This window comes from Rhincodon typus, chromosome 8, assembly GCF_021869965.1.
Source record: "Rhincodon typus isolate 14 chromosome 8, sRhiTyp1.1, whole genome shotgun sequence".
NCBI classification, from domain to species: Eukaryota; Metazoa; Chordata; class Chondrichthyes; order Orectolobiformes; family Rhincodontidae; genus Rhincodon; species Rhincodon typus.
Window position 1 is genome coordinate 6504395 of NC_063339.1, and position 27753 is coordinate 6532147.

A 27753-nucleotide genomic window follows, 5' to 3' on the forward strand; every position below is an offset into this window, starting at 1 on the left:
CCCTTCTTCAGAAATTCTGAAGAAGGGTCTAGGCCCGAAACGTCAGCCTTCCGGCTTCTCCGATGCTGCTTGGCCTGCTGTGTTCATCCAGCTCTGCACCTTGTTATCTCAGATTCTCCAGCATCTGCAGTTCCCACTATCATGAAAATATCAGTTCTTTCTCGCATTGCTATTTGTGGGATTGTGTTGTAAGTACTAACTGCAGAAAGCTCCCATTAATATTTACAAGGGAGTCTAGGAGAGTATTAATTAAAAAAAAACTTGTATTCACACTATGCCTCTCTAGACTTCAGGATGCCCCAAAGCACTTTACAGCAAATTAAGTGCTTTTAAGTATAGCTACTGTTGTAAGTCAGGAAACACAGCAGCCAATTTACATCCAGCAAAGTCCCACAAACAACAATTAAAGATGGCATTACACACTAGTCTCTGGAGTGGAACTTGAAATACAGCCTTCTGATTTAGAGATGATAATGCTACCATTGAGACAGGTCAAATTCTAATTCAAATTATTTGCAGCAAGATTCTACAGAGTGGTAGTGCTTCTTATGATGATCTCTCAACAATCTAAAATTTGAAGCATTTAGCTTTAGAATCACTAAGAACGATTCAGCTCCTTGAACCCTTTACACAATTTAATGAGGTAATGGCTGATTCATATTCTGCTTCTATTCACATGACCTGGCTCTAAATCACTTGATAACCTTGGCTAATAAGAAATTATTAAAACTAAAGAACTGCAGATACTGGAAATCTGAAATTAAAAGAAAACAAATTGCTGCAGAAACTCAGCAGGTTTGACAGCATCTGTGGAGAAACAGAATTAACGTTTAGAGTCCAGTGACCCTTCTTCAGAAGAGAAGGCTGAAGGGTCACTGGACTCGAAACGTTAATTCTGTTTCTCTCTCTCCACAGATGCTGTCAAACCTGCTGAGTTTCTGCAGCAATTTCTGTTTTTGTTCAAGAAACTGTTAATCTCAGATTTAAAATCACTGAGTTCGCATCTATTGCTTTTTATGGGAGAGTTGCACACATTTATAATGCTTTAAAGGAACAAATGTTTTTTTAATTCCCCCATGGGATATGGGTGCATTGCCTGTCCCTTGCTGCCCTTGAAAAGGAGGCGATCTGCCTTCTTGAACCAATGTAATCCATGTGCTGTAGGTAGATCCACAACACCATTAGCCAGGGAAGTTTTACCCAACGACACTGAAGGAAGATGACTCAGCGACACTTAAGGAATGGCAATAATTTCCAAATCAGGATGGTGAATAGCTTGGAAAGAAAATTGCAGTGGTAGTGTTCCCATGTATCTGCCTCCCTTGTCCTTCTAGGTGGAAGCTGTCATTGGTTTGGAAGGTGCTGTTGGAGGACCTTTGGTGAATTTCTGTCGTGCAACTTGTAGACGGTACATACCGCTACTACTGAGCGTCAGTGATGGGAGGAGTGGATGGTTGTGGACGTGGCCCCAATCAAGCAGGCTGCTTTGTCCTGGATGGTGTCAAGCTTTTTGAGTGTTGTTGGGGCTGCACTCATCCAGGCAAGTAGAGAGCATTCCATCACACTCCTGACTTGTCCCTTGTAGATGGTGGACAGGTTTTGGCAACCAGGAGATGAGCTGCTCACTACAGGATTCCTAACATCCTGTTGTAGTCACTGTATTTATATGGCTGGCCTAGTTTCCGGTCAATAGTAAATCTTAGGATGCTGGTAGTGGGGGATTCAGTGATTGAAACACCATTGAACATCAAGGTGCATAGTCAGAATGTGTCTTCTTGGAAATGATTATTACCCGGCTTTTGTATGGCATGAACATTACTTGCCACATCTCAACCCAAGCTTGGATGTTGTTCAGGTCTTGCTGCATTTGAACACGGACTGTTTCAGTATCCGAGGAATTGCGAATGGTTGTGAACATTTTCTAACCTCTCTGCTGAACGGTCTGCCTCCGATTTTGAGGCTACGTCCCCATTCAGTGCAAAAGGTTTTTGGGATCTGCCCTTTTATGGACAAGATGGATAATCTTTCACCTAAGTGTACAGAAAGTCCTCTGCTAGTTTTACCAGTTTATTCATCAATGTTGCTTTGTAAATTTATGACTCCATTTCACTACATACGATGTCACCAATCTTTGCGCCAATAGCAAACCTATTAGGTGAGAGAATCAAAGATTTATGAGGATATATTGGACTGTGGTATTCAAAACACAATAAATTAGGCACAATTTTCTTGAGAGGCCAAATAGTCTACTTCTATTTCCAATTTGTGTTCATGTTATCTAACTTATTGATATCAGCCCCTCTCGTGGCACAGAGATAATGTCCCTACTCCTGGACTGGGAGGCCCGGGTTCAAATCCCACCTGCTCCAAAGGTGTGTAATAATATCTCTGAACAGACTGATTAGAAAAATAGGTTAAATAAAAAACTCTTAAGTCATTGATAAATACAATTGATAGTTGAGGTCCCAGCACAAATCCTTGTGTGATGTCATTATCCAATGTCTCTAGTCTTCTACCAATTGACCAATCTCCTAAAAATTTTCATTCAATTCCATAAGCTTTAATTTAGAAAATTATTTCTTATATGTACATGCCTTCTGAAAATCCATATGAATTCAGTCCATAGATGTTCCCCTGCCCAAGACCAAGACTTATTTCCTTAAAAATTAAGTTAGGTTTATACGAGCAGGTTCAGGAACAGCTTCTTCGCGGCTGTTATCAGACTGATGAATGGACTCTCTAGCCTCAAATAACACTGATCTTGCTAACGTTGATCTCACCTAGTACATGCCCTGTGCAATGTAACCTGTATGCCTCTAAGTCTTTTTAATCTGTACCTTTGCTTACTATGATTTACCTGTACTGTTTGCAAACAAAGCTATTCTCTGTATTCCGGTACATAAGGCAATAAATAAACAAATTAATTGAGATAACTTCCCTTTTGTAACTTGCATATAAACATACAAATTAGGAGGAATCCTAGGCTAATGTTCTGAAGACACCAGCGGATGGTAAAATTCAAATTCAGTATATTCTCGAATTAAAAGCTACCCTAATAACAACTGACGTTGATTGTGGTATAAACCCATCTGAAACATCAATGTTCTTTTGGGAAGGAAATTTGTCACCCTTACCTTGTCTGGCCTATATATGACTCCAGATCAGCAATGTCATTGATTCTGAACTGTCTTCTAAGCAATTAAGGATAGGCAAAAATGCTGGCCTAGCCAGTGATGTCCACATTCTACGTAAAGGCTAGCATACCATTTGCCTTTCTGATTGCCTGTTGCACCTGTATGTTAGCTTCTTCAGAGACTTATTGATGCAGACACCCAGTCTCTTTATACATCCTACACCTTCCAACTTCTCACCATTTAAGAAATAATCTTGTTATGACTCTAGTGAGAAGAATGAGCTGGAAATCAAGCCCCATTACTCCATGAGCCACACCAGAGCATAAATGTCTTATTCAATCACTAGAATATGGTCAATTTGTTTCACTTTATTATTGTTTACTAGAACAAAAAGAGACTTCCACCAGGCTTTTCAATAAACATTAGAGGCAAAAGCATTTTTCATTAAAGTGGGAAACTGGTTATCAAAGGCATAATGCAAATTAAACTATGTCCATTTTAATCCCAAACACACGCCCCTTTGTACACAGACAGGAAAAAGACATACATGACTCTGCAGAGCTATCATGGGTGGGGTTAAAAAAAATCAGCAAAAAGGGAATAAAAGCAACACCTTTGTAGATAAAGGGGCAAATTCAGTTGACAAAGATGGGTTGACTTCTCACAGCTCCTTTGAATTCCTGTTGATGAGATCTGATTGCTGATAGTCACAGATTATTGAAAAATATTTAGAGCAGATTTCAGATTCAGCTGAGAAAGAATTCGGATTTCTTATTTCTAAAGGTTTATCAGCTTTTCTTTTCAAACTACTTCACTGGGGGAGATTGGGACAGTGCTTCTCATGGGTCCAAGCTTTGACTCGTGCTGAGAGACAGTATTACTTGACCTTGAAAACTTCTCCAGCACATGATCATGGCCTCTAGGCGTGGTCTGTAAGAAAAACCTAGTAATTCCATTCAGAGTCTGTTGCTAGGTGATGGTAGTAGAGATCCATTAGGGTTTTACAGGTCTGACGGCTGAAAAACTGTGCTGGACGTTGCTTTCCAAAGTTATTTGTTTAAAGTTCCTTTAACATTTTGACTTTTGGTTCCGAGAAATCACATGGCAAATCCTTTTCAACCTAGTAATGTCCTAACAGGTCCATATTCTAATTCACATAAGTATATATGTGTTCCCGACACTCAGCACATCTATTCTTCCCAACAAAGTTAAACCTCACAATTTTCACATTATTTTCCATCTGCCATGTTCTGGCTGACTCACAAAGTCTATTTTAAATCTCTTGAATTTGCTTTATATCTTCCTCACAGCATATTTCCCACTTATTTTTATGAATTCTGTAAACTTTAAAATAATATATTTAATCCCCCCATCCAAATCACTGATGGATGCTGTGAATGTCTGAGGTCCAAAAATGATGCTTGAAGTACCCCACCATTCACAGCTTGCCAATATGAGAGAAACCTATTTACTTCTATTCTGTCGTTTGCCTATTAGCCAATCCTTAATCCACATCAGTACATTACTTCCTATCCCATTCATTTAAATTTTGCTAACCAACCTTTTGCAGGGGCACTATCAAGTACCTGCTGAAAATCCATATACACTAAGTCCACTCTCCCCTTTATTACCTTTGTTAGTAACAGCACAAAACAGGTTTGCCAAACACTATTTGCCATTCACAAATCCACCATGCCCAATCTGAATCATTATTATCCAACTGTTAATTTATCATAGCCTTTGTAATATATTCTAGCATTTTCCCTCCTACTGATGTAACATGAATTGGTCTCTATTTCCCTGCCTTTAAAGTAATGGGGTGACATTTGTTTCCTTTAAATTTGCAGATTTTTGAAGATGATCATTAACGTATCTACTATCGTCATGCTATTTCTTTCAACACCCTGGGATGTAGAACATTAGGTCCCAAACAACGTTCCCTCTAAGCTGTGCAGTTGTGTTGGTGCACCACACTGATTGCAGCATTGACTGTGGAAGTCACTGCCATGCATGGGGCTTGAATACGCAGGGAACATTCATCCTAAAGGCATATCAATACTCAGTTTCATTAAACTCTCCAAGACAATCTTCATACTCATACTAATTTTCCATCAATTCCTCATTCTAAATGATTACTAGATCACTAATTCCGGGTGATTACTTGTATTTTTTTTTCAGTGAAGACTGATGCAAAGTAATCATTTAGCTTGTCTGCCACCCGAAAACTGGAGGAACAACACCTCATATTCTGCCTAGGAACCCTACAACCCAATGGTCTCAATGTGGACTTTACGAACTTCAAAATCTCCCCACCACCCCCCGACCTCATCCCAAGACCAGCACCCCAGTTGTCTCCACCTCCTTTACCTATCCATCTTCTCTCCCACCTATCTGCTCCTCCCACCTCACTGACCAACCCCCACTTTCTACCTACACTTACCTATTAGCTTCATCCCCGCCTCCTTGACCTGTCCATCTTCCCTCCCACCTACCCGCCCCTCCCTCCTCACTGATCAATCCCCATCCCAACTCCCTACCTACACTTACCTTTACTAGCTTCCTCCCCGCCTCCTTGACCTGTCTGTCCTCTCTCCACCTATCTGCTCCATTATCCACCTTCGATCACCACCTCCCGCTCTATTTATTTGAGGCCAAATCCCTCCCCCATTTCTGGAGAAGGGTCCAGACCCAAAACGTCAGCTTTCCTGCTCCTCTGATGCTGTCTGGTCTGCTGTGTTCATCCAGCTCCATACCTTGTTATCTCAGATTCCAGCATTGGCAGTTCCTACTATCTCTGCCATTTCTTTATTCCCTGTTAAAAATTTTTCTAACTCTGTCTGCATTGGACCTACCTTTGTTTTAGTGAAATGCTTCATTTTTATGTACATGTAGAAGCTTTTACAGTCCACTTTTACGTACTTTGCTATTGACATTCATATCTCATTTCTTACTTGCTTTATCAATTTCATCATCTTTGGATTCATTCTAAAATCTGTCCATTCCTCAGTTGTATTACTATTTCTGACAACTTTATGAGCTTATTTTTAAGCTTGCACAATCCTTCACTTCTTTTGCTAGCCATGGTTGACTGATGTATTTTGATTTTTGAGTCTTGAAGGACTATATAGTTGCTATGAGCTACATGATAATTCTGTAATGATTATGCATAGCATATGTATTGTTATATTTTTTAATATGTCACCCTAATCCATCATATCCAATGTTCTCTTTATCACTTCACAATTTTCTTTTATTCAGATTTAATACCCTGGCTTTAGATTAAACTATCTCACTTTCAAACATAATGCCAAATTCTACCAGCTTACAGTCAATCACCCTTACACACTCTTTCAAAAAAAAGGTTAAGATTAATGATTACTTTTTTTTTTTCGTTACATGACACCAGAAAATCATTCTTCTCACACTCCAGAAACTCATTCTCTGCAGCATTAGTGCTCATTAGTGCCCAGTCAATATGCAGATTAAGTTACCCATGATTATTGCATCATCCATGCTGAGTGCCTTCTCTAATCTACTAATTAATGCCATGTCCCACAGCCCACTACGGTTTCTGCCTTCAAATCATGTTACATACTACATGCAGTCAGGTAAAGTGCCCTTAGATTTGTCTCTTCAATATTATTCCACATTCTAAGCCTCGTTGATGCTCCCCTTTGTTTTGTGTGCCTTCTAATTCCACTAGCCACATTTTTACTTCATTTTATCAACTTACTTCCTTCCATTCTGAGCTAACCGTCAGGTTCCTGTCCCCTTAGTTTAATCCCCACAAATTCCAGATTTTATGAATAGAATTAAAATTTTACTAGCAGATACAGAACATTGTGAACCCATGTCCCCAGAGCACGAGCCTCTGGAATCTCTCATCCAGTAACACTGCCACTACTCTAGCATCCTATCCATGCTAATACGTTACCCTCCACCCAATAAGCTTTTATTTAGTACAATAACTTTTGATGTGACGCTCCATTAAATGCTTTCCAGACATCTAAGCATAGTATACCCAATGGTTTCCCTTTATCCTTAGTAAATGTTACTTCCTCAAAGAACTGTAATAAATTGATTAACATTGATAAATTGTCTTCCCTTTTGCAAAAACTTGGTGAGTCTGCCTGATTACGTTGCATTTTCAAAGTGTTCTTCTATAACATCTTCCCTTTAATAGATGTAAAGTTAACTGGCCTGCAGCATTACGCCATACGCTTCCCTCCCTTTCTGAATAAAGGAGCTATCCTCACTATTTTCCAATCTAGTGGAATCTTCTCCAAATCAAGGGAATTTAGAAAATGAAAACCAATACATCAACTATCTCACTAACCATCTTTTTTTTTTTTTTTTTTTTAAGAACTTTGGATAAAGTTCATTGAGCCCCAACGACTTGTCAGCTCACAGCTCCAACAATTTACTCAGTACCAGTTCCTTGGTGATTGTAATTTTCTTGAGTTCCTTCTTCCTTCCATTTCCAGATTCACAGCTATTTCTAGTATGCCACTATATTGTCTATAGGGAAGATAGAAGCAAATTCTTTGTTTAATTGATCTATGCTCTTATTTCAATCATTAATTTCCCAGATTCACTTTCTATAGGACAAACATTCACTTCCTTAACTGTTTTCTTGTTTAAAAAAGTCTGTAGAAAATCTTACTGTCTGTTTTCATATTTCTGGCTAGCTTTATCGTGTACTCTGCTTCCTGCCTTATTAATTTTTTTGTTGTCTTTTACACTGCTTCCAATCTTCTGACCTGTCACCAATCTTGGCATAATTAAATGCTTTTCTTTAACTTTTTAGTTTGGCCTCCCCTTGGAATTCTTCTTCCTCATGGAATGTAATTATTCTGTTAATGATACATTAAATGTCTGGCTGGACTGTTATTGAAACTAAGTTGTTGAACCTACTGATCCCTATTAAATCTAAATCTAATCTATTTTGCCAATTCATTTTAGCTAGGTGTTTTCATGTCTTCATAGATTGATCTTAGTTTTAAAAAAATAGTCTTCGGCCCACCTTACTCTCCCTCCATCTGAATGGAAAATTAAATAGTCACTGCTACCTTCACCACAATGGTGACTTATCATTGATTCTTTCTGATTAGCTGAAATAACTGAAAATGCTCAGTCACTGTTCTTAATTATAAGTTTGAATAACTTCCCAAGAACGTATGTCAGACGAACATGTCTTTAATTTCCTGGTTTCTTTCTCTCACCTTTTTCAAATAATGGCATATATCTAAAAGGAAATTCTAGAATCAAGTCAGCTTTGGAAGATTATGCCTACATCACTTGGAATTTTCTCGTCTACTTCCTTTAAAACAGGGGTGTGAAACATCAAATCCTGGGGATTTGCAAGTCTTTAGTGTCACTAAATTTATTTTTAATGCTGTTTTCTTGCTGTTATTAAGTAATCTCAAATTCTTGCTAATTTCTCTAGAATTTGATGTATATTACCTTCTTCCTCTGTTGTGAAGACTGACACCAAATAATTTAGCAACATGTCTACCATTACCCTTTCTTTTTATTTATAACACTGATCACTTCTGTTTAAAAGGCTTTCATTAGCCATAACTACATTTTCCTTCTAATTTTCTTGTAAAAAATGTTGTATTAATATTGATATTCCTCGCATGCTTAGTTTTACAAGCCTCACTGCTGCATGGTTGAGGTCAGTAGACTCAAAACAGTTCAGTAAATTTCATGACCAAATACTCACTGCTAGCTGACATACTGGCTTCTCAGTAATATACAGGAGTGCTCATCGATGCCTTAACCAGGTCTTCATTTTTATTACTGCTATTAATGGAATTCCCTGCCCAGTGAAGCAGTAGAGGCCACCTTGTTGAATGTTTTTAAGGCAAATATAGAGAGATTTTTGAACAGTAAAGGAATTAAGTGTTATGGTGAGCGGGCAGGTAAGCGGAGCTGAGCCTACGAAAAGATCAGCCATGATGTTATTGAATTGCACAGCAAGCTTGAGGGGCCAGATGGCCTACTCCAGCTCCTATTTCTTATATTCTTACATCAATTCTGCTTGTGTATGAATTTAGGCAGCATTGTACCAAATCCTTTCTTGAGGATTCAACACAACTTTGCAGAAGTTAAAAGTGCACAGACAATTCCTGCTGAGCTCAAATGTATCTTGATGTGTTCAATGTCACGTAGGTAAACATTTAAACTTATTTTTATACTGTCTAATTACTGGTTTGAGCGTTCACTGCTAATTCTTCCCTTACTTTTGTTCATTTATCATGTCTCTCCAAATAAACTAAAAATGTTATGCTGACAGTGAACTTTTGTGATGGTATGTGGCTATGCTCTGATGGTCCATTGTATTAGCCAACTTGCTTGTAGCAAGTCACTAATGGTATGAATAGGTGGTTAAGTTAGTGAAGATGACCACATTATCAGGAGAACTCCTATCGTACCACTTATGATTATAATCTTGAACAGAGAGACAAAATCTATCTAACATTTCATCGGAAGAATGGCACCTCATGACAGCGCAGCACTCCATTCACTGGAATACCTGCCTGGACTATCTGTTCAAGTTTCCAGAAGAGAACTTGAACCTTTGAACTTCTGACTCAGAAGTAGGAGTGATGTCAACTCAGCCAGTCAGCTCAGGGAGTAAAACAAAAATTAATGGGGGAGGGGAAGCTTGTGCTTGTATCTGAAAAGCTGAAATTATCACATGAAACATTAGAACTGTTCCCTTTGTCCCAAGAGGTAATTAAATTGTTGCTGTAAATGACACGAGACAGAAGTCATTTATTATCATAAATTAAAGGATGCATAACCAATTATAACATCAGTCAGGTGTTTTATTTCACTGCATTAACAACTTTACCCTCTCCCCTTCTCAACAGCGTTAACTTAGAAGAGAAACTAATTAAGTAATGATTAATTTCACTGTTACAGATACATTGTGCAATGTACTAATGCAGAAAATACCAACCTCTGGTCCACTTTGCTAATTTTGTCGGTCTTAGATTTAGACTGTTCGGACCTACAGCAATCCATCATTTAGAGTCATATTAACACCATTCAGAACTAAGGTATTTGAATCTTTCATGGGATGAGTGTGTCACTGGTAAGGCCAGCATTTTTTGTCCATCTCGAATTGCCCTTGAACTTACAGGCTTACTAGGCTATTTGAAAAGACAGTTCAGAGTGAGCCACATTGCATGTCAGCCACATGGGAGCCAGACCCATAGACTACTGATTTCTGATGTGCCAGGAGGAAACCCACGCAGACATAGGGAGAATGTGCAAACTCCACACAGACAGTCACCTGAGGGTGGAATCGAACCCGAGTCCCTGGCACTGTGAGGCAGCAGTGTTAACCACTGAGTCACTGTGCTTCCCCTAAGCTACAGCTAAGTAAGAAAATAAGTGAGATTACATTACTTGGTTTGATCTATAGACCAACTAATGGGAAGGATATACAGAAAAAAATTGGAAGGCAATTACAAAGACATGTAAACATCACTGAGTACTTAAAATGGCAGATTTGAATGACCCAACTATAAATTGGGGTAGTAATGGTATAAGCGGTAGGGAGGATACTGGCAATAATCTAACAATGATGGATAAATAAGAGTCAATTTTCCTTCAATTCAGGATGCTGCAAGAGGACTGGAGGATTGCAAACATTATGCCCCTGTTTGAAAAAGTTTGTAAAGACCAGCCTTGCAATTACAGATCAGTCAGCTTAACCTTTAGCGGTGAGGCAACTTCTAGAAACAATTATTCAGGGTAGATTTAAGAATAGAATTAAGGATAGATGGTGTTTAGTGGGAATGTCATTAGACTAATAATCCAGAACCCCAGGCTAATGTTCTGCTGACATGGGTGTGAATCCCAACATGACAGATTGTGAAAGGTGAATGCAGTAACGTTCTGGAACAAAAAGCAGCCACATATCCATATCAATTTTTGTAAAAACCCACTTGGTTCACTAATATCCTTTCGGGAAGGAAATCTGTCATCCTTACCTGGTCTGGCCTACATGTGACTTTCAGATCCCCCGCAATGTGACTGACTCTAAGCTGTCCTCTGGTCAATTAAGGATGGGCAATAAATGCTGGCCTAGACAGCGTTGCGCAAAACCCATGAATTGATTATTTTCAAAGTCACATGGAAAAATGTGGGTTAATTTGGAACACTCAGCATATGTTTATTAGATGAAAACTGTATCCAACTAACTTGAAATATTTTAAAAGGTAACACAGAGGGTTGATGAGGTCAAGGCTGTTGACATGGTGTATATGGACTTCTAAAAGGCATGTGGTACAGCCCCACATAACAGATGTGTAAGGAAAGTCACAGGCATAGAATAAAAGGAACTTGGAAACAAAATTGACTGAAGTATATGAAACAGAGTAATGGTTGATGAGTAATTTTCAGGCTTCAGGTTTTCAAAATCATGAGGGGGTTTGGATAGGAAGAAACTATTCTCACTTGTAAAAGGATTGAGAACCAGAGGGCACAGTTTTAAATTGCTTTTCAAAAGGAGCAAATGCAACAGGGAATAACATTTTTCTACACAGTAAGGAAGTGGAATTCACTGCCTGAAGACGTGGTGCAGGCAAGTTGAATTGAGGTATTTGAGACAGCATTAGTTATATTGTTTTGAGAAAAAGGCAGAAGAGTGGCACTACGTCAAAATGGTCAGAGAGCTGGTGCAGACACAATGAACGAAATGGCTCCTTGAATAACATAATTCTGCGGCTCCCTGCACCATGCCTAAGAAATGGGAGTAGGAGTAAGCTGCTTTGGCCCTTGAGACTGCTCTACCATTCAAATGATCATGGCTGATCCAACACTGATGTCACCTCTGAGATAACAAGGTGTAGAGCTGGATGAACACAGCAGGCCAAGCAGCATCAGAGGAGCAGGAAGGCTGACTTTTCGGGCCTAGACCCTTCTTCTGAAGAAAGCCTCCACTGAAGAAAACAGCCACTGGGACAAGGCCGCCACACTGGGCCATCGGAACACCAAGCCAAAAGTATCTGCTGAAGAAATTGCTGCCAGGAAAAGACCGCCAACCTGGATGAAGACGCCCCACCGGGCCGTCGGCCAGAAATATTCACCAGAGATAAAGCTGGACTACCAATGAGACCACAACAGCAAGCGTTACTGCCATGCCAGGAGACCACTCTGCAGGGCAAAGACTGCCACTCCAGACAGCCAGAAGTCACCCCGACGCTGGATAAGCCGTTAAATGAAGATAAGATGAATTTTGATGTTTTAATATTAACTATTCTAATTGGAAAGAAGAAAAAGAAAAAATAACCCCTGGGTCTAGGCCCGAAACGTCAGCCTTCCTGCTCCTCTGATGCTGCTTGGCCTGCTGTGTTCATCCACCTCTACACCTTGTTATCTCAGAATTTCTCCAACATCTGCAGTTCCTACTATTTCTGATGTCACCTTTACTTTTCTGTCTGCTTCACATAGCCCCTGATTCCTTGGGACACAAAAATCTATCTTAGCCTTAAACGTATTCAACAATTGAGCATCTACTATTGTTTGAAGTAGATAATTCCAAAGATTTGCAACCCTCCAGCTGACCACTTCAACTTGAAGCTAGATATCATGTTTCACTTAAGAGTTCTAGCACAGCAGGAGTACCAACGTGCCTGCACTGACATTCTGGCTCTTGGTGTGAATCACATTCACCAGGGGTTATCTGGATACACTGGGTGAGAAACTGGTTTACGCTCTGCCCATTTTATGCATGGAAAATGGGTGCAATGTATACCAATCTATTGTGTGCCTTTGTATGCCTGTAGGGAAGGTTCAGTGTAGCAAGGTGGGGGATGTTATGTAACAGAGGAGAGAGGATGCTGGCGAAACAAAGGATTTATTAGTAGAAGTTGTTTTGAAAGTTGGGGAAAGATGGCGACAGTGGAGTAATAGTACAGTGTGAGGTCTCCTCAGCCCAGGAGCCTGTAGTTCATCTACTCTGTATACTTTTACAATTTTTTCTTTTTCTTCCTCTGTTTCCAATTAGTATAGATAATATTAAAACATCAAAATTCATCTTATCTTCATTTAACGGCTTATCCAGAGTCGGGGTGACTTCTGGCTGTCTGGAGTGGCAGTCTTTGCCCTGCAGAGTGGTCTCCTGGCATGGCGGTAACGCCTGCTGTTGTGGTCTCATTGGTGGTCTGGCTTTATCTCCGGTGAATATTTCTGGCCGACGGCCCGGTGGGGCGTCTTCATCCAGGTTGGCGGTCTTTTCCTGGCAGCAATTTCTTCGGCAGATGCTTTTGGCTTGGTGTTCCGATGGCCCAGTGTGGCGGCCTTGTTCCAGTGGCGGTTTTCTTCAGTGGAGGTTTTCAGCCCAGTTTTTCCAGTGGCCTGTCATGTCGGTTCTGTCCCATGGTCTCATTCTGGCTGTATATTTCGTCTTTTGATCGGCTTCCTCCGAAACCAGGAGCCGTTAAATGGACTGTGATGAACTTTTGTCTTAAATTTACTTTTTATTGTTACTTACGAATTTTCTAATGACTTCTGTCATTAATAGAGGCGCCATGGTAAGGCAACTTATGACAGTTTTCATTGTATTTTTCTTGAAAAAGTACATATGACAATAAGTTCTAAATTCTGTCGTAGTGCATGGGAGGCTTACATTCTCCTCTGCAAGACTAACTACATTACAAGTTAGATCAAGACCACAGTCAAGATTAGCTCATATAGCATTAAACTCATATCAAAAATGGTATATGTCCCCGTTGGCAAAATCTCACAAAAGGCAATGCATTTATCTACATATCTGTATTAAATAATTAGAAAATGTGAGCCTGTTATTTCATCGACCTGATTTGGTTTGTGACATCAGAAACAAAAATCAAATTGCTGGAGAAACTCAGCAGGTCTGGCAGAGAGATCTGTGGAGAGAAAGTACTGTTAATGTTTCGGGTTCAGTGACCCTTTTACAGAACGGTTTCTCCAGCAACTTGTTCTTGTTCCTGATTTCCAGCATATGCAGATTTTGATTTTTCTGGTTTGTGACATGCTTATTTGCCCTTCTCCACCATGGTTCTATTTTGGGCTCTTTAACCCCACCTAGCAAAGAGCTTCATTCTGAGTATCAGCAAGTTGCAGTGAAGATTAAGAATCAGCAGAGTTGATGTGAGAGCCAGCCATACTTACCTATGCTCTATGGGCCTTGGCCCTCTGCACTGAAACGCTAGTGGCAACACTGTCTGCAATTTAATGAGCTTCAGTCTAAGAACGACTTTCATAGAATGCTGAGCAGCTCAAACCTGCCACACAGATCATTATTTTGGTCTACAAAGGGTTCTGAAATGAATGAAACTCCAGGGAGAGTGCGCAGATTCATAGCCATCTCACAAAATGACTTGCTACCTATAGAGCAACTGCTGTTCACATTTAAATTCTGATCAGCACTTCTAACATTCTGTCAAAAAGGGAAAGTAAACTTGCAAAAGAATTCTCATCAATCCTCCATTGTTTCTCAAACCAGTTCTACTCGGTTTTTCCATTAGTAGATGTCACTTGCAAATGCATCTGTTGTACAGTAGTGAAATGTTCAGCATACCAGCAGGGGTAGGATACAGCAGTGGGGAGGTCTGGAAACTGCAATGATGGGAGGGCAGATTGTTTGAGTTTTATATTATGAAGGCGTTTGAAGTCCGGGACTGGAAGTGATAAGGTATGAATGTTACAGGTGTAGACAAATTGATCCAAGCAAGGGTACTACAGAATTCTGAATGGGATTCAGGCTCCGGAGGCAATTGGGAAGTGGATAGAAGGTGGCGGGAAGGGAAGGATCCAAATGTGTGAGGAGAATAGCACACTGATTAGACTTTTGTTAGGGGCTGGCTGCCGCGTGGAGTGGAGAGGTATGACTGCTTGTGGGAGAGTAGCATTTGGCAAGAGGATAAACTACTGACGCTTGAAGCAGAAGTGATAATTGGTAGCATTGAGCACAGAAGAAGTGAGAAACAGATGAGCATTCGTAGCGAGAGTAGTGACATACTAATGAAAAGGGAGAAGGAAGGAGATGCAATATATGCAGCAAGAGGCAACAGGAAAGAGTGTGTTCGGGAAAGGTACTAATGTGGTCATGAAGTGTCATTGTAGACAGGCGGCAGGAAGAAGTCCAGAAAGTGCAGAAGCACTCAGGTGAATAAAACATTGTGCATTTATACAGTGTCTTAGTGTAGTAAAGTATCTGAAGGAACTTTTCAAGAGCCATATTAAACAAAATCTGACATGAGAAATTAAGGGGAAGCTAGGATAGAGGAAAGGATACATTGTAGGATAGCACAGAAAGGCTCAGGAGAAGAGGGAAGCTGAGAGGTTTAGAACAATACTCCTGAGTTTAGGGCCTAGGCAGCAGAAGGCGTGACTAATAGTGAGGCGATTAAAATCTGAGATAGGCAAGAGTCCAAAATTAGGGCAGTTCAGAGATCTCACAGAGTTGCAAGGCTAGGGGAGGTGCCAAAATAGGAAGGGTTTAGGAACGGAGAAAGAAGATAGGTACTTGAAAATTAAACCAAAAATAGTACATTAGAACAGAGAATTCATGACGTACCCAGTGAAGAGATCCGATGCACAACTTTGTAGCAAGGAGTGGTATTGTGGGATCATCGGGTTTCAGCCTTATACATTCTCTCAGCACCCTTACTGCCCGGGCAGACTAGAGAAAGAAAATGGCAGTTAAATACCTCATTTTAAAATTATTCAATTTATATTTCATTTCCCTTCCTTATCCGAATCATATCCATCTAAATGAAAGAAAATCAGGAGAGGCTTCACTGCCAACTAACACACTTCGTATTAGCGAATTAGACAGCACAGAAGGATGTTAGGTGCCATCTTTCAGATGAAATGTGAAATTCTAGACTTGGTCAAACTCTCAAAGTGGCAAAGGAATCTTCTACAAAGACAACTGAACTCTACCTGTTATCTTGGTTAATATTAATCTTTCACCCGATGCCTAAAACAGGCATTTTGGTCTTTACTTCATTGCTATTTCTGAGGCCTTACTGTGTGCAAACAGGCTGTCCTTTTTGTCACAATGAGCAACAACAAAGACCAAGACTGTAAGAAATAGGTACCGGAGGCTACACTGGAAAAAGAGAGAGAAGCTGGTAGGCAGAATAGTAAGGTAGTAGTGGTAGATGACTCAATAGTTCGATAAATAGTCAGGCTAGTTGGCAGCTGAGATTGAGAGTCCCATATGGTCTGTTGCTTCCCGGGTGGAAAGGTTCAGGGCATAATGGAACATCTGGATAAATTTCCAGAAGGGGATGGTGAACAACCAGTGGCTGTAGTTCAGGAGGGAATGAACAACATGGGGAGGGATGGCATGGAGCTCCTGCAGGATCAGTTTCAGAAGTTAGGGAGTAGGTTGAAACACAGAACCTCCACGATAGTAACCTCAGAAATAATAACTGAGCCACAAAGTTCATCATGCGGCAAAGGCAGATCAGGGAGGAAAATGTATGATTTGAGGAATGGTATAGAAGGGAGGGGTTCCGAATTTCAGGACATTGGGATCACTTTTGAGAAAAGTAAAAGCTGTTCAGAAGAGATGGGCTTCACCTGAGCAGAAATGAAACTAATCTCCTGGCTGAGAGAATAAATAGTGCCGTGGGATGGATTAATACTTGTACGGGGTGGGGGTGGGATTAATGGGCCTAGTGTTGGAAGTATCAGAGAGACAGCAAAAGAGAGAAGATGGGGAACGGGAAAAAGGAAGTGAGGGAAGGCTTGAGTTTTGATTGTGAGCAAAGAAATGGTCACTTCCCAAGGAGCAGGAAAGAGAAAAGGGCACAGTTAAATTGCATGTATGCAAATGCACAAAATGTAGTGGATAAAACTCGGGAAAAACAGTGGATGAAAAATGGCAGAATTTCAAAAGAGAGATGAATAGGGTGCAAGTTAGGTACATACCCATGAAAAATAAATGTGGGGCATCCAAAGCAACAGTACTCTGAATGACTAAGGGTATTGATGAAAAAGAAAGAAACAAAAAGAAGGCATATAAAGCATATTGGAACAATAATACCAACAGAAAACAGGAACAGTCTGTCAAATGCAGGAGAGAGTCTAAGGAATAGGGAAGACTAAGACAAAGCATTAGGAAAGGAAGGCAGGCTGTGCTAAAACCAATAGTAAAATGTTCTTCAAACATACTAATAGTAAAAGATTAGCAATGGATACATAGGGGCTCATATAAGGAACTAGCATGGAAAGCTGCTCATTGAAGCAAAGGGTACGCCAGAGATACTAACTAAATACTTTGCTTCTACCTTTACCAAATTAGAAAATGGTAACAATGGCCCAGTTGAAAACGAGAGTGCTGAGCAATGGAGTAGTGTAGTGATGGATAAAGAGAAGATACTAAAAAGACTGGCAGCATACCAGATAGGCACCTGCCAGGCCCAGGTAGGATGTATCCTACATTGCTGAGAGATGTAAGACAGCAAATCTTGGAGCTGTTGACAAAAACTTTCCAGTTCTCTCTGAACACAGGGTTAGTCTTGGAGGACTGGAGGATTACAAGTGTGACACCGTTGTTTAAGAAAGGGTGAATGGATACCTCGGAATCTGCAGACCTGTCAGCTTGACATTAATAGCGGGAAAACTGTTGGAGGCCATAATACGGGATAAGGTAAATACACACTTGATACAAGATAGTCAACATGGTTTTGTCAAAGGCAGATCACATCCAACAAGTTTAATTGGGCTCTTTGATGAGATGACACTGGCAGTGGATAACTGTAGTGGTATGGATGTTGGATTTTTGTACTTTTAGAAAGCATTTGATATGGTGTCACATGACAGGTTAGCACATGACAGGTTTGGGGCTGATGGGTGCATGGCAGCATGGATTAGAAGTTGGCTACAAGACAGAAAACAGAGGGTAGTACAGATGGGCATTTCTCAGACTGGAGATGAGTGAAAGCAGCGTTCCCCAGGAATTGGTGCTGGCATCTTTTTTTCCTGATTTACATAAACAACTCAGGTGTTGAGGGGTAAGTCTCCAAATCTGCAGATGATACTAAGCTAGGGAGAAAGCTGAATTGTGAGGATGATGCTGAGTGACTTCAGAGGGATACTGACAAGTTGGCCAAATGGGCAGACACTTGGTGGATGAATTTTAACACAGAGAAATGTGATATCATGCAGTCTGGTAGAAGAAACATGGAGAGAAAAAAACAGGGCTCAATGGTACAACTTTGAGGGGATTACAGGAGCAAAGGGGCCTCAGGGTTCACGTGCATGATTCTCTGAAGGTAGCCAGGCAAGTTGAAACAGTTGTCGAATACTTGGGTTTATAAATAGATGCATAGAGTATCAAAGCAAGGAAGTGATGCTATACCTTCACAAATCATTGGTCAGACCACATGTGGAGTACTGTGTTCTGTTCTGGGCACCTGATTGAAGGAAGGATGTTAAAGCCCTGGAGAGAGTTCAAAAGAGATTTACTGGAATGACATAATGAATGAGGGATTTTAGATACAAGGAAAGATTAGAGAAAGTGGGTTTATTCGCCTTGGCACAGAGAAGATTAAGGGGTGATCTTATTGAGGTGTTCAAAGTTATGAACAATTTTGACAAGGTAAAGAAGGATATTCTGTTTCCACTAGTTCACATGTCAGTAACTCAATAGGATCATGCTGATCTGATATACCTCAGGTCCACTTTCCTGCCCTTTCCCTATAATCCTTGATACCCCTACTGATCAAGAATCTATCTCAGCCTTAAATATACACAAGGACTCTGCCCCAACAGAACTCTGTTCCAAGACACTCACAACCCTCTGAAAGAAGAAATCCCTCCTCATCTCAGTCTTAAATTGGCGCCCCTTTATTCTGAGATTATGCCCTCTGGTCCTCGACTCAGCTATGAAGGGAAAAATCCTTTCAGCATTTACCCTGTCAAGATCCTTTAGAATCCCATATGTTTAATGAGATCACTTCTCATTCCTCAAAACTTCAGCAAGTCCCAACCTGTTTAGCCTTTGCTGACATTACAATCCCTCCATACCAGAGATCACCCTCATGAACCTTCTCTGAGTTGCCTCCAATGAAATGATATCTTTCCTTAAATAAGGGGATCAAAACTATTCCCTATTCTTATACTCCAACCCCAAAAGAAAGGTTACATTCATAAATTGTGTTTCATAATCTCAGGGCGTCCTAAAGTGCGTCCTTCAGTGAAACAAAGTGCTTCTGAAGTGCTGTCACCAATGTTCTAAGTGCACAGAAACGGTGGGCAATACCGTCCTGAAAGATTTACTCATGGCAATGACAAATCAGACAGAAGTTAGCCCTGTAAACAGAATGGAAGAAAATAGTAAGCAGCTGCTTCTAACGCTACGGGTCAGTCCTTTGCTGTGGTAGCTGCCAACGTGCTCAAAATATAGCAAAGTGAATGACAACAGCAAGGGAGTCACTGGGGGCCGCATATAGCCGAGGCTGGGAGACCAGGAACAGGGCAGGATTTGGGTCCACCTATCGCCGAAGCCAGGATAGAGGGCTGTCTTTAATCATGACCAGAGTCAATGCAAAAGCCACCTTTTGCTCTGACCAGGAGCCTTTTACGATTCATGAGTAGAGAGTGGAGGGGAGAAGGCAGGTGTAAGACAGTTTGGGGAGACAAAATGCCTGCGAAATGGCTGTGGGAAGGATCGAGGGGCTGCAAGCTGGAAAAGTCTGCACATTTTGGTGTGGGGTGGGGCTTGGAGAGGGAGGGAGGGGCAGGCTGCAATGGGGAAAGAACAGTTGTAATTTTTTCACAACAAAACTACTAACTTGGCCCTGAGAAAACTCCAAATCATGGAGGCAATTAATTCTTTCCAAATGGACACGGAATCTCTAGTTTAAGGCTTTATAAATTCACTAGATTATTTGGAAAGTATGCAGTGGTTCCAATTGTAATAAACACTGGCTTCATCATCGAATTTAAATCTGAGACTGAGATCTAAGATGCAGAAGAAAGGTAGCAACAGCCTGAGTAAAATCATCTAGCCTTTTGCCTATTGATGGAAACTCGTTAGCCGTGACTCCATTGGTCCATGGTAGGTGGGTTTAGTAAGGTGATGGTTTTTGTTGTGTGCTGACGTGCCCGTCAGTCATTTAATTGTTGTTAATCTATGCTCGTTGTCTTGTCCCGATTTAAATAAAGGGACGTCTAAGAAATTAATGCTTTCCCTGTGTGTTGTGGTTTTAAGTTTAATGGACAGTTGATTATTATTGAAGATATCCATAAATTCCTTTAATTCTGTTTCTGTGGAAGCCCAAATGTTCCACATGTCAACACAATTACAGAAAGGACATGACTACATCACCTAATAAATGAGTAGACATAATGAAAACATAGGACCTGAAAATCAAAAATAGCATTTGGAAAAATCACTGTGGAGCCTTTTGAAATAAAACAAATACTTTTGCCACGGGCTATCACTACTGCTCTGGAGAAAATGTAGCAGCCAATTTGCACACATTAAGTTTCACAAGCAATGAGATAAGTAACAAAAAAACTGCTTCAGTGAAATTTATGTAAAGTTAAGTATTGGCCAGGTTACTGAAGTGAATAGTACAGTGGCACCTTATATGGTCACCTGAGAAAGCAGGAACGGCCTTGATGTAACATCTTATTCAAGAAATGACAGGACAGAACTCCCTTAGAGGGAATGCCACAGAGTCAAAGAACTAAATGTTTTTGATAGTTAAAATTTTATTTGAATTGATTTAAAAATCAGCTCAGCCTTATTGAGCTTGTACTTACCTTGCCAGCAGCCATCAGGGACAATGCAAACTGGTACCAAAGGTGAAATTCTTCAAATGTAAACTTCATGGCTCGTTCCAAGCACTAGAATTGGAAAAATGCGATGAACAACATCTACATTTCAAAATGATTTACTTTCTGCAGTCCACTTTCTCAAAAGCTTCTCAAAGGCTCTGTTCAGTTTATGAAATGTAATACCCAAAGGCCAATGAGCCAATGTCCTAAGTGATTGACCGCTTATCCTGAGACTGTACAGCCATGTTTTAGATTCCCTGAATGGCAGAAACAATCTATGCATCTACCCTGTGAAGCCCCTACAGAATCTACTTTTCGATTAGATTGTGTCTCATTCTTGTAAACCCCACAGAATATAAACCAAGTTTCCTCAGCTTCTCAAAACAGACAATCTCCTCATCTCAGGGAGTAATTAAGTGAACCTTTGCTGTACTGACTCCAATGGAAATTAACCGTTTTCTTAAATGTGGAGACCAAAAGTGCGCAAGGTATTCCGTAGGTGGTCTCACCAAACCAGTGTACAACTCTGACAAATCTTGCTCCTGTAATTCAATCCCCTTGCAATTAAGACCAACGTACCATTTGTGTTCCTCATTGCTTGTGTGCCTTGCATGAGCACACCCAACTCTCTGAACATCAATGCTTACAAGTTTCGCACCTTTAAAAAAAAAGTGCTTTTATATTCTTATTAAAGCTAATAATTTCTCACTTTCCCTACATTATAATCAATCTATCATCCTTCTTCCTTAATCATTTTTATTCTCTATATTCTTTGCAGTTACTTTGGCTCTTCCCATATTCTACTTTTCTACCTAGTCTTGCATCATCAGAAAAAAAATGGTTTTGATCAAATGACAGAGGGTAATGTAAACTGTGAATATTTTGACCCTTGTGGTACTCCACTATTCACAGTCTGCCAATTTGAAAATTCTCTAAGCCCACTCTGTCCCTGTCTGTTAACCAATCTGTTTGCGTTAATAGATATTTCTCAATTCCACAAGCCCTTATCCTGAGAATCAATGTTTTGTATGTCATCTTACCTATTGCGTTTTGGAAATCCAGGTATACTACGTCTACTGGTTCCTCTCCATCTACCTTATTATTTAAGTTCTCAACTTCAGTACACTTGTCCAACAGGATTTTCCTTCAATAAAACCATATGGATTTGTTCTAATCATGCCATGCTTTACCAAGTGCTTTGTTAAGACCTTCTTAATAATTGATTCCAGCACTTTTCCAACAATTAATATAAGCCTAAATGGCGTGTAATTTCCCATGTTGTCTCTCCAGTCTTTCTCGAAAAGCAACGTAACCTTCCACTAATTTCCAGTCTGATGGAACCATTCCTGAATCTGAAGAGTTTTGGAATATGTTGCTAGTGCATCCACTATCCCGAAGCTATTTCATAGAATCCAAAGGTGTCACAGAGTCATAGTGTTCTTACATCTTGAAAAGAGGCCCTTCGGTCCATGTCCATGTCCTTGTCAGTTATCAACGTTTTCTAACACTTGGTCCATAGCCTTGTATGCTATGGCGTTTCATGTGCTCATCCAAATAGTTCCTAAATCTCTTGAATTCCTGCTTCTACCTCCATTTTAGGCAGTGGGTTCCAGGTAACAGCCACCTTCTGGGTAGATTTTCCTCCAATTCTCCTAAACCTTTGTTCCCAGTTATTGACTCCTCTATTAAAGAGAAAAGTTTCTCTCTATCTACCCTATTTTTGAAACCATCACTATGTTTTGTTATTTCTCTCACTTTTGTTTTGGAACTGTGAGCTGAAATTTAGAATTGAACTTGGAACAGCTGATCTTTTTTTGGAAAGGAAGAGAGAGCAAACAAACTGATGTTTATTTATGAGAACTGGCCTGGAAAAGTAACTGCAGGTTAATTATTGTTCTAAGAACACTGCAGACATTCCGGCACCAGGATGTGTTACTCTCCAGGACTGGCAGCTAGATGGATGGGGTATTGGTCAATCAAGAGGAGGGCGTTCCTGGCCAGCCAACCATGCAGAATGTTGAAAAAGAGAAGCTGTAAACTGAACTGCTTTTATGGGCAGAAGGCTTTGAGTTCAGAAGTTGCTCAATGGGAAGCTGTGATTAAATTTTAAACTTTCTAGTTTAATATTCAGTTAAATAATTATTGAATGTCCTGAGAAAAGGACTGCATTATATAAGAAATAAGTGAATATACCTCTGAGCCTCCTGAAAGATGTTTTCATTGACCAATGACTGCAGAATTCAAGCAAGATACAATCCTATATGCTAGAATACAATCCATTGTTCAAGGATTCCTGGTACTCACTGTTGAATCATTTATCAAACTAGCAAATTACATTTTTAAAATATCTCTGTGTCTACATGCAAGAGTGGGGTTAAGATCAAAGATTAGGGTTAAATAAGACCTTAATTAGATTACCTTGTTGTTTAGTTTTGCTCTGCTAAAGTTACAGTATCAATTATTGTTAATTTTTGTTAAGCTCTCAACTTGGTGCTCGAGATCTATTTTTCATAAAAGTCTGGTTAGGAACAGTCAATAATCAAGACTAATGAAGGGTCCCGACCTGAAACATCGACTTTCCTGCTCCTCTGATGCTGCCTGACCTGCTGTATTCCTCCAGCTCCATACTGTATTGACTGATTTGAGCATCTGCAATTCTTGCTATCTCCTGGTTAGGAACAATTGGGCAATTTTGACGGTCAATAACTGTTATAATTTCATTATGTTGAGAATTCAGTGATAGCAAGCCTGATTTAATTTGGCTTACAGTTCCTGTGTCATAAGGCTATGCCTCTCAGAATGTGGTATACCTCAATCAGACCACCGTCCACCACTGAGACATCTCTGCTCTAAAAGAACATCTCTATTGTACTAGTTCATCTATCTTATTGCAGGCGCTTTGTGCATTCAAAAAATGAACTTTTAACTTTTTCTTTTCATCTCTGTATCCTGTAATGATCTTATTTGCTGATGTGCCATTTGTGTTGAACTTTTTCTTCCTTCTTGTCCCATTCTGCTTGCCTTTACCTGCATCACTACACTGCTCTGTAGATTTCTAATTCTCTGTTAACCTGACCCCACCATGAGTTTAATGGCCTGTCCACAGCCCTAGTTATACGACTGGTTGGGATACTGGACCCAGCATGGTTCAAATAGAGCCCATCCCAAGGGAATAGCTCACACTTTACTGATGATTGATGACTGATGCCAGTGCCTGATGCATCAAAACCTCTTCTTCCCACATCACTCTTTCAGCTACAGGTTTAACACTCTAACCTGCTTCATCCTAGGTCAATTGGCAAGCAGCTCCAGCAACAATTCAGAGATTATCACTTTTGATATTCTGCATTTAATGCAGCCCAATTCTTCACATTCACTTAGCATACCATTCCCAATTCTATGTCGTTGATTCACACAGGGACCATGGCAAGTAGATCTTATCCTTTTCCATTCCAATTCCTATTCCAGCCTTAAGTGTAAAGTGAAGTGACAGGTCCTTCCCTAGGCACTTTAGAAACATTACTAGTGAGGACCAATTCTACAACTCCAGCGTAAATGCAGCCAAATAACAGACCCTCAGCCGATCTGATACTGGAACACTCATCTGTGTATTTTCTGCTTCTAGACTCAACTATTCTAATGCTTTCATGGTCAGCTTCCCATCTTTCACCCTTTGTGAACTTGGACACATCCAAAACTTTGCTACGATATCCTAATGTGCACCAAGGCCAGTTGATCTATCATCAGCTGTGCTCACTGATCTACAGTGGTTCACAAGAGTTTTATTGTAAAATTCTCACTGTTTCTTTCAAATCCATCCACACTATCTATATCAGAGATATCCTCCAGTGCTACAACCCTAGAAAAGCTTTGCATGGCGCTATTTATGCCCTCTTGTGAACTGGTGATTTGAGTCACTCTAATACTGGTGGTCATGCTTTAAAGCTCCCTGGACTCCATGATCTGGAATATCCCTCCTCAAGCCTCTTTACTTCTCTCACCTCCTTTAAGATCATCCTTAAAACCTACATGTCTGACAAAGCTTTTGGTCACCTGCCTTAATATTTCCTACTATGGAGATTGAGTGACATCAAAGTTAGTCTGATAAGACTTCTGTGAAGTGCTCTGGTTTTTTTTTACTGCAGTTAAAGCATTCTTTGGATCTAGTTTTTGGTGTAAAATGGTTACCATTAGTTGTCGATATAAAATTTAACATTTGGTCCACAGAGCTCAAAATACATATTCCCAGAGTGTTCCTTTATAAAAATAAAGTCCTGTATTTATTTATGCTGTTCATGATCAGTGAAATTATAAAAGCACTTTACAGCCAATGGAGTACTTTTGAAGTGTAGTCGCTGTTGCAACATAGAAAACACAGCAACCAATTTGTGCACAGAAAACTCTCAGACGAAAAAGTAATAATGACCAGACAATACTCATCTTTGATGATGATTGAGAGAGAAACATCTACCAGGGCAATGGGGATAACGCTGCTGCTTCTCTTTGAAATAGTAGTAGGGGTTCTTTTGCATCTACCCAGCAAGCAGACAGCATCCCAGTTTAATGTCACTCCAAAAGACTGCACCTCCAACAGTGCAGCATTCTGTCAACACCCACTGAAGTGTCAAACTTGAATTTTATGCACAAGCCCTTGAGTGAGACTTGATATAAAAGAAAAATACCTGAGGATACTGGAAACCTGAAATAAAACCAGAAGATACTAGAAAAGCTCATCAAATGTGGCAACATTTGTAGAGAGAGAAATAACCATAGAACCACAGAAATGATACAACACAGGAGGAGGGGAGGCCATTTGGTCCATCTTGTCCATGCTGACCCAAAAGCACTTAGATGCCCCTTCTAATCCCAACTTCCTGCACATGGGCTATAGCCCTGCAATTTAAAGCACTTAATGTGCAGATCCAGGCTCTTTTTAAAACAGTTTAAGATCTCTGTCTCCACCACTAACTCAGGCAGCAAATTCCAGGCATCTACCATCCTCTGAGTAAACAGATTTTCCTCATGTCCCCTCTAATCCTTCTGCCTTTTAGCTTGAATCTATGAGCCTGGTTTTTAAATTTGCTTCAACGTTCCTCCTGTCTACTCAATCTCTACCCTTCACAATTTTGTACGCATCCATCATGTCGCCCCTCAGCCTTCTCTGTTCCATGGAAAACAACCCCAACCTCTCCAGGTAGCTACAATTCGCCAGCCCTGGCAACATTCTGGGAAATCCTCTCTGCACTCTCTCCACTGCAATTAGGTCCTTTCTGTGATGTGGTGACCAGAACTGCACACAATACTACAGTTGTAACTTCATCTAAACGAGGTTAGTCTTTCAAGTCAATGCCTTTACATAAGAACATTTACATCAATCCAAAACATTAAACTAGTTTTGCTTCCCAGAGGTGCTGCTTTATATTATAAATACCTGCTGGTCAGTTGCCAAATTAATGGTCAACATTAGACAACTCATGGAACAAGCCCCACCACTGAGCCATCGCTCTGTGCTGGTATCAACTCAATTGCAGTGATCTACTTTATTACTCCTGTCCCTTCTCTTTCCCCATATCCTCTGGTAGCCCTTTCCAACTAATTAATATATTCTTTCTGATGTACACAGACTGTTAGATCTCCCTCATACAGTATGCTCTCTGACATCATTGGGTGAACTCAAAGCCATAATTAATTTGACACAAATGTTTCTGTTCTCTCAAAAAAAGACATAGCAGATGACTTTGAAAAATATTTCTACTCCAGGTAAAGTGCCAAATAAGTTCCAACAGATTTATTGTGACAGTCTGAAGGTTAGCAAATCGTTGCACCACAAATTAGGCCAGGAATTGTGATTAAATGCAAACAATTAGATTACAGATGTTTAGTTATGTACAATCATCGTTCAATTCCTGATTCTTCCGCTACTTATTTTGTGAGAAAGAGTCAGTAACAGGATTGAACACCTGTAATGTTGGTTTGAGAAAATGCAAGGAGTCAAAAAGAAAGGCAAGCAAGGAGCTGTGTTATAAAATTAAGGTCATGCAAATGTCAAAAAAAGTCTGACGATCCTTCTGGAGATTTGTGACATGTCCCCCAACAGAACCAATGGTCATCAGTAAAGTGCCGGTTTAACTTGTCAATAACTCTTGAAACTTTTGTTTAAGTCTCATTCTAGGACTTGACAATACAAAGAAATACAGAAGTATGAACACTGATGCATGGCATTTGTCTCAAAGGACCCATGTTAATGTTTATCCACCAAACAAGTGAACAGTTCAAATCATATTTATTCACATTGTTGACACATCCTTTCAACCGCTTTCCTTTAGTCATCTTTCCAATCTAATTTTTCCAACAGCTCTGCTTCAACCACCAACCAGAGACAAATTCCACACTCTTGTATTGTTCTGTGTAGATGCTTCTTTTGCCCTCTTGTTTTGTATCTCTCACATTTAATCTTCTGAAAATGGTTTACATTTTCAACCCTGGATACCACTGCTTTTAGCTACCCTGACCCATCCTTACATAATGTTAAGGCATAACTATCAACAAATCAAAATACAGAAGGGGAGATAGAGGGCTTGGTGACATGGTGCAATGAAAACAATCTGTCTCTCAATGTCAGCAAAACTAAAGAACTGATCATTGACTTCAGAAAGGAAGGAGGAAAACACGCCCCTACATCAACAGCTCAGGAAATTTGGCATGTCCATAAGGTCCCTCACCAACTTCTCCAGATGCACCACTGAAATCATACTGTATGGATGCATAATGGCCTGGTATGGCAACTGCTCTGCCCAGGACTGTAAGAAACTACAGAAGG

The 27753-nt window shown here is 40.2% G+C and overlaps 1 protein-coding gene across 1 annotated transcript in view; it reads right to left on the reverse strand.

Moving 5' to 3' along the window:
- The window catches only part of ttc7b (tetratricopeptide repeat domain 7B), a 301097-nt gene that overhangs the window by 159519 nt on the left and 113825 nt on the right, over positions 1-27753 (reverse strand). Inside the window, exons 7-8 of the mRNA XM_048599973.1 lie at positions 20919-21002; positions 15712-15816 (exon numbers count right to left, since the gene is read on the reverse strand). Of these exons, the coding sequence (XP_048455930.1) occupies positions 15712-15816; positions 20919-21002 (189 nt within the window). The remainder of the gene's footprint in view (positions 1-15711; positions 15817-20918; positions 21003-27753) is intronic.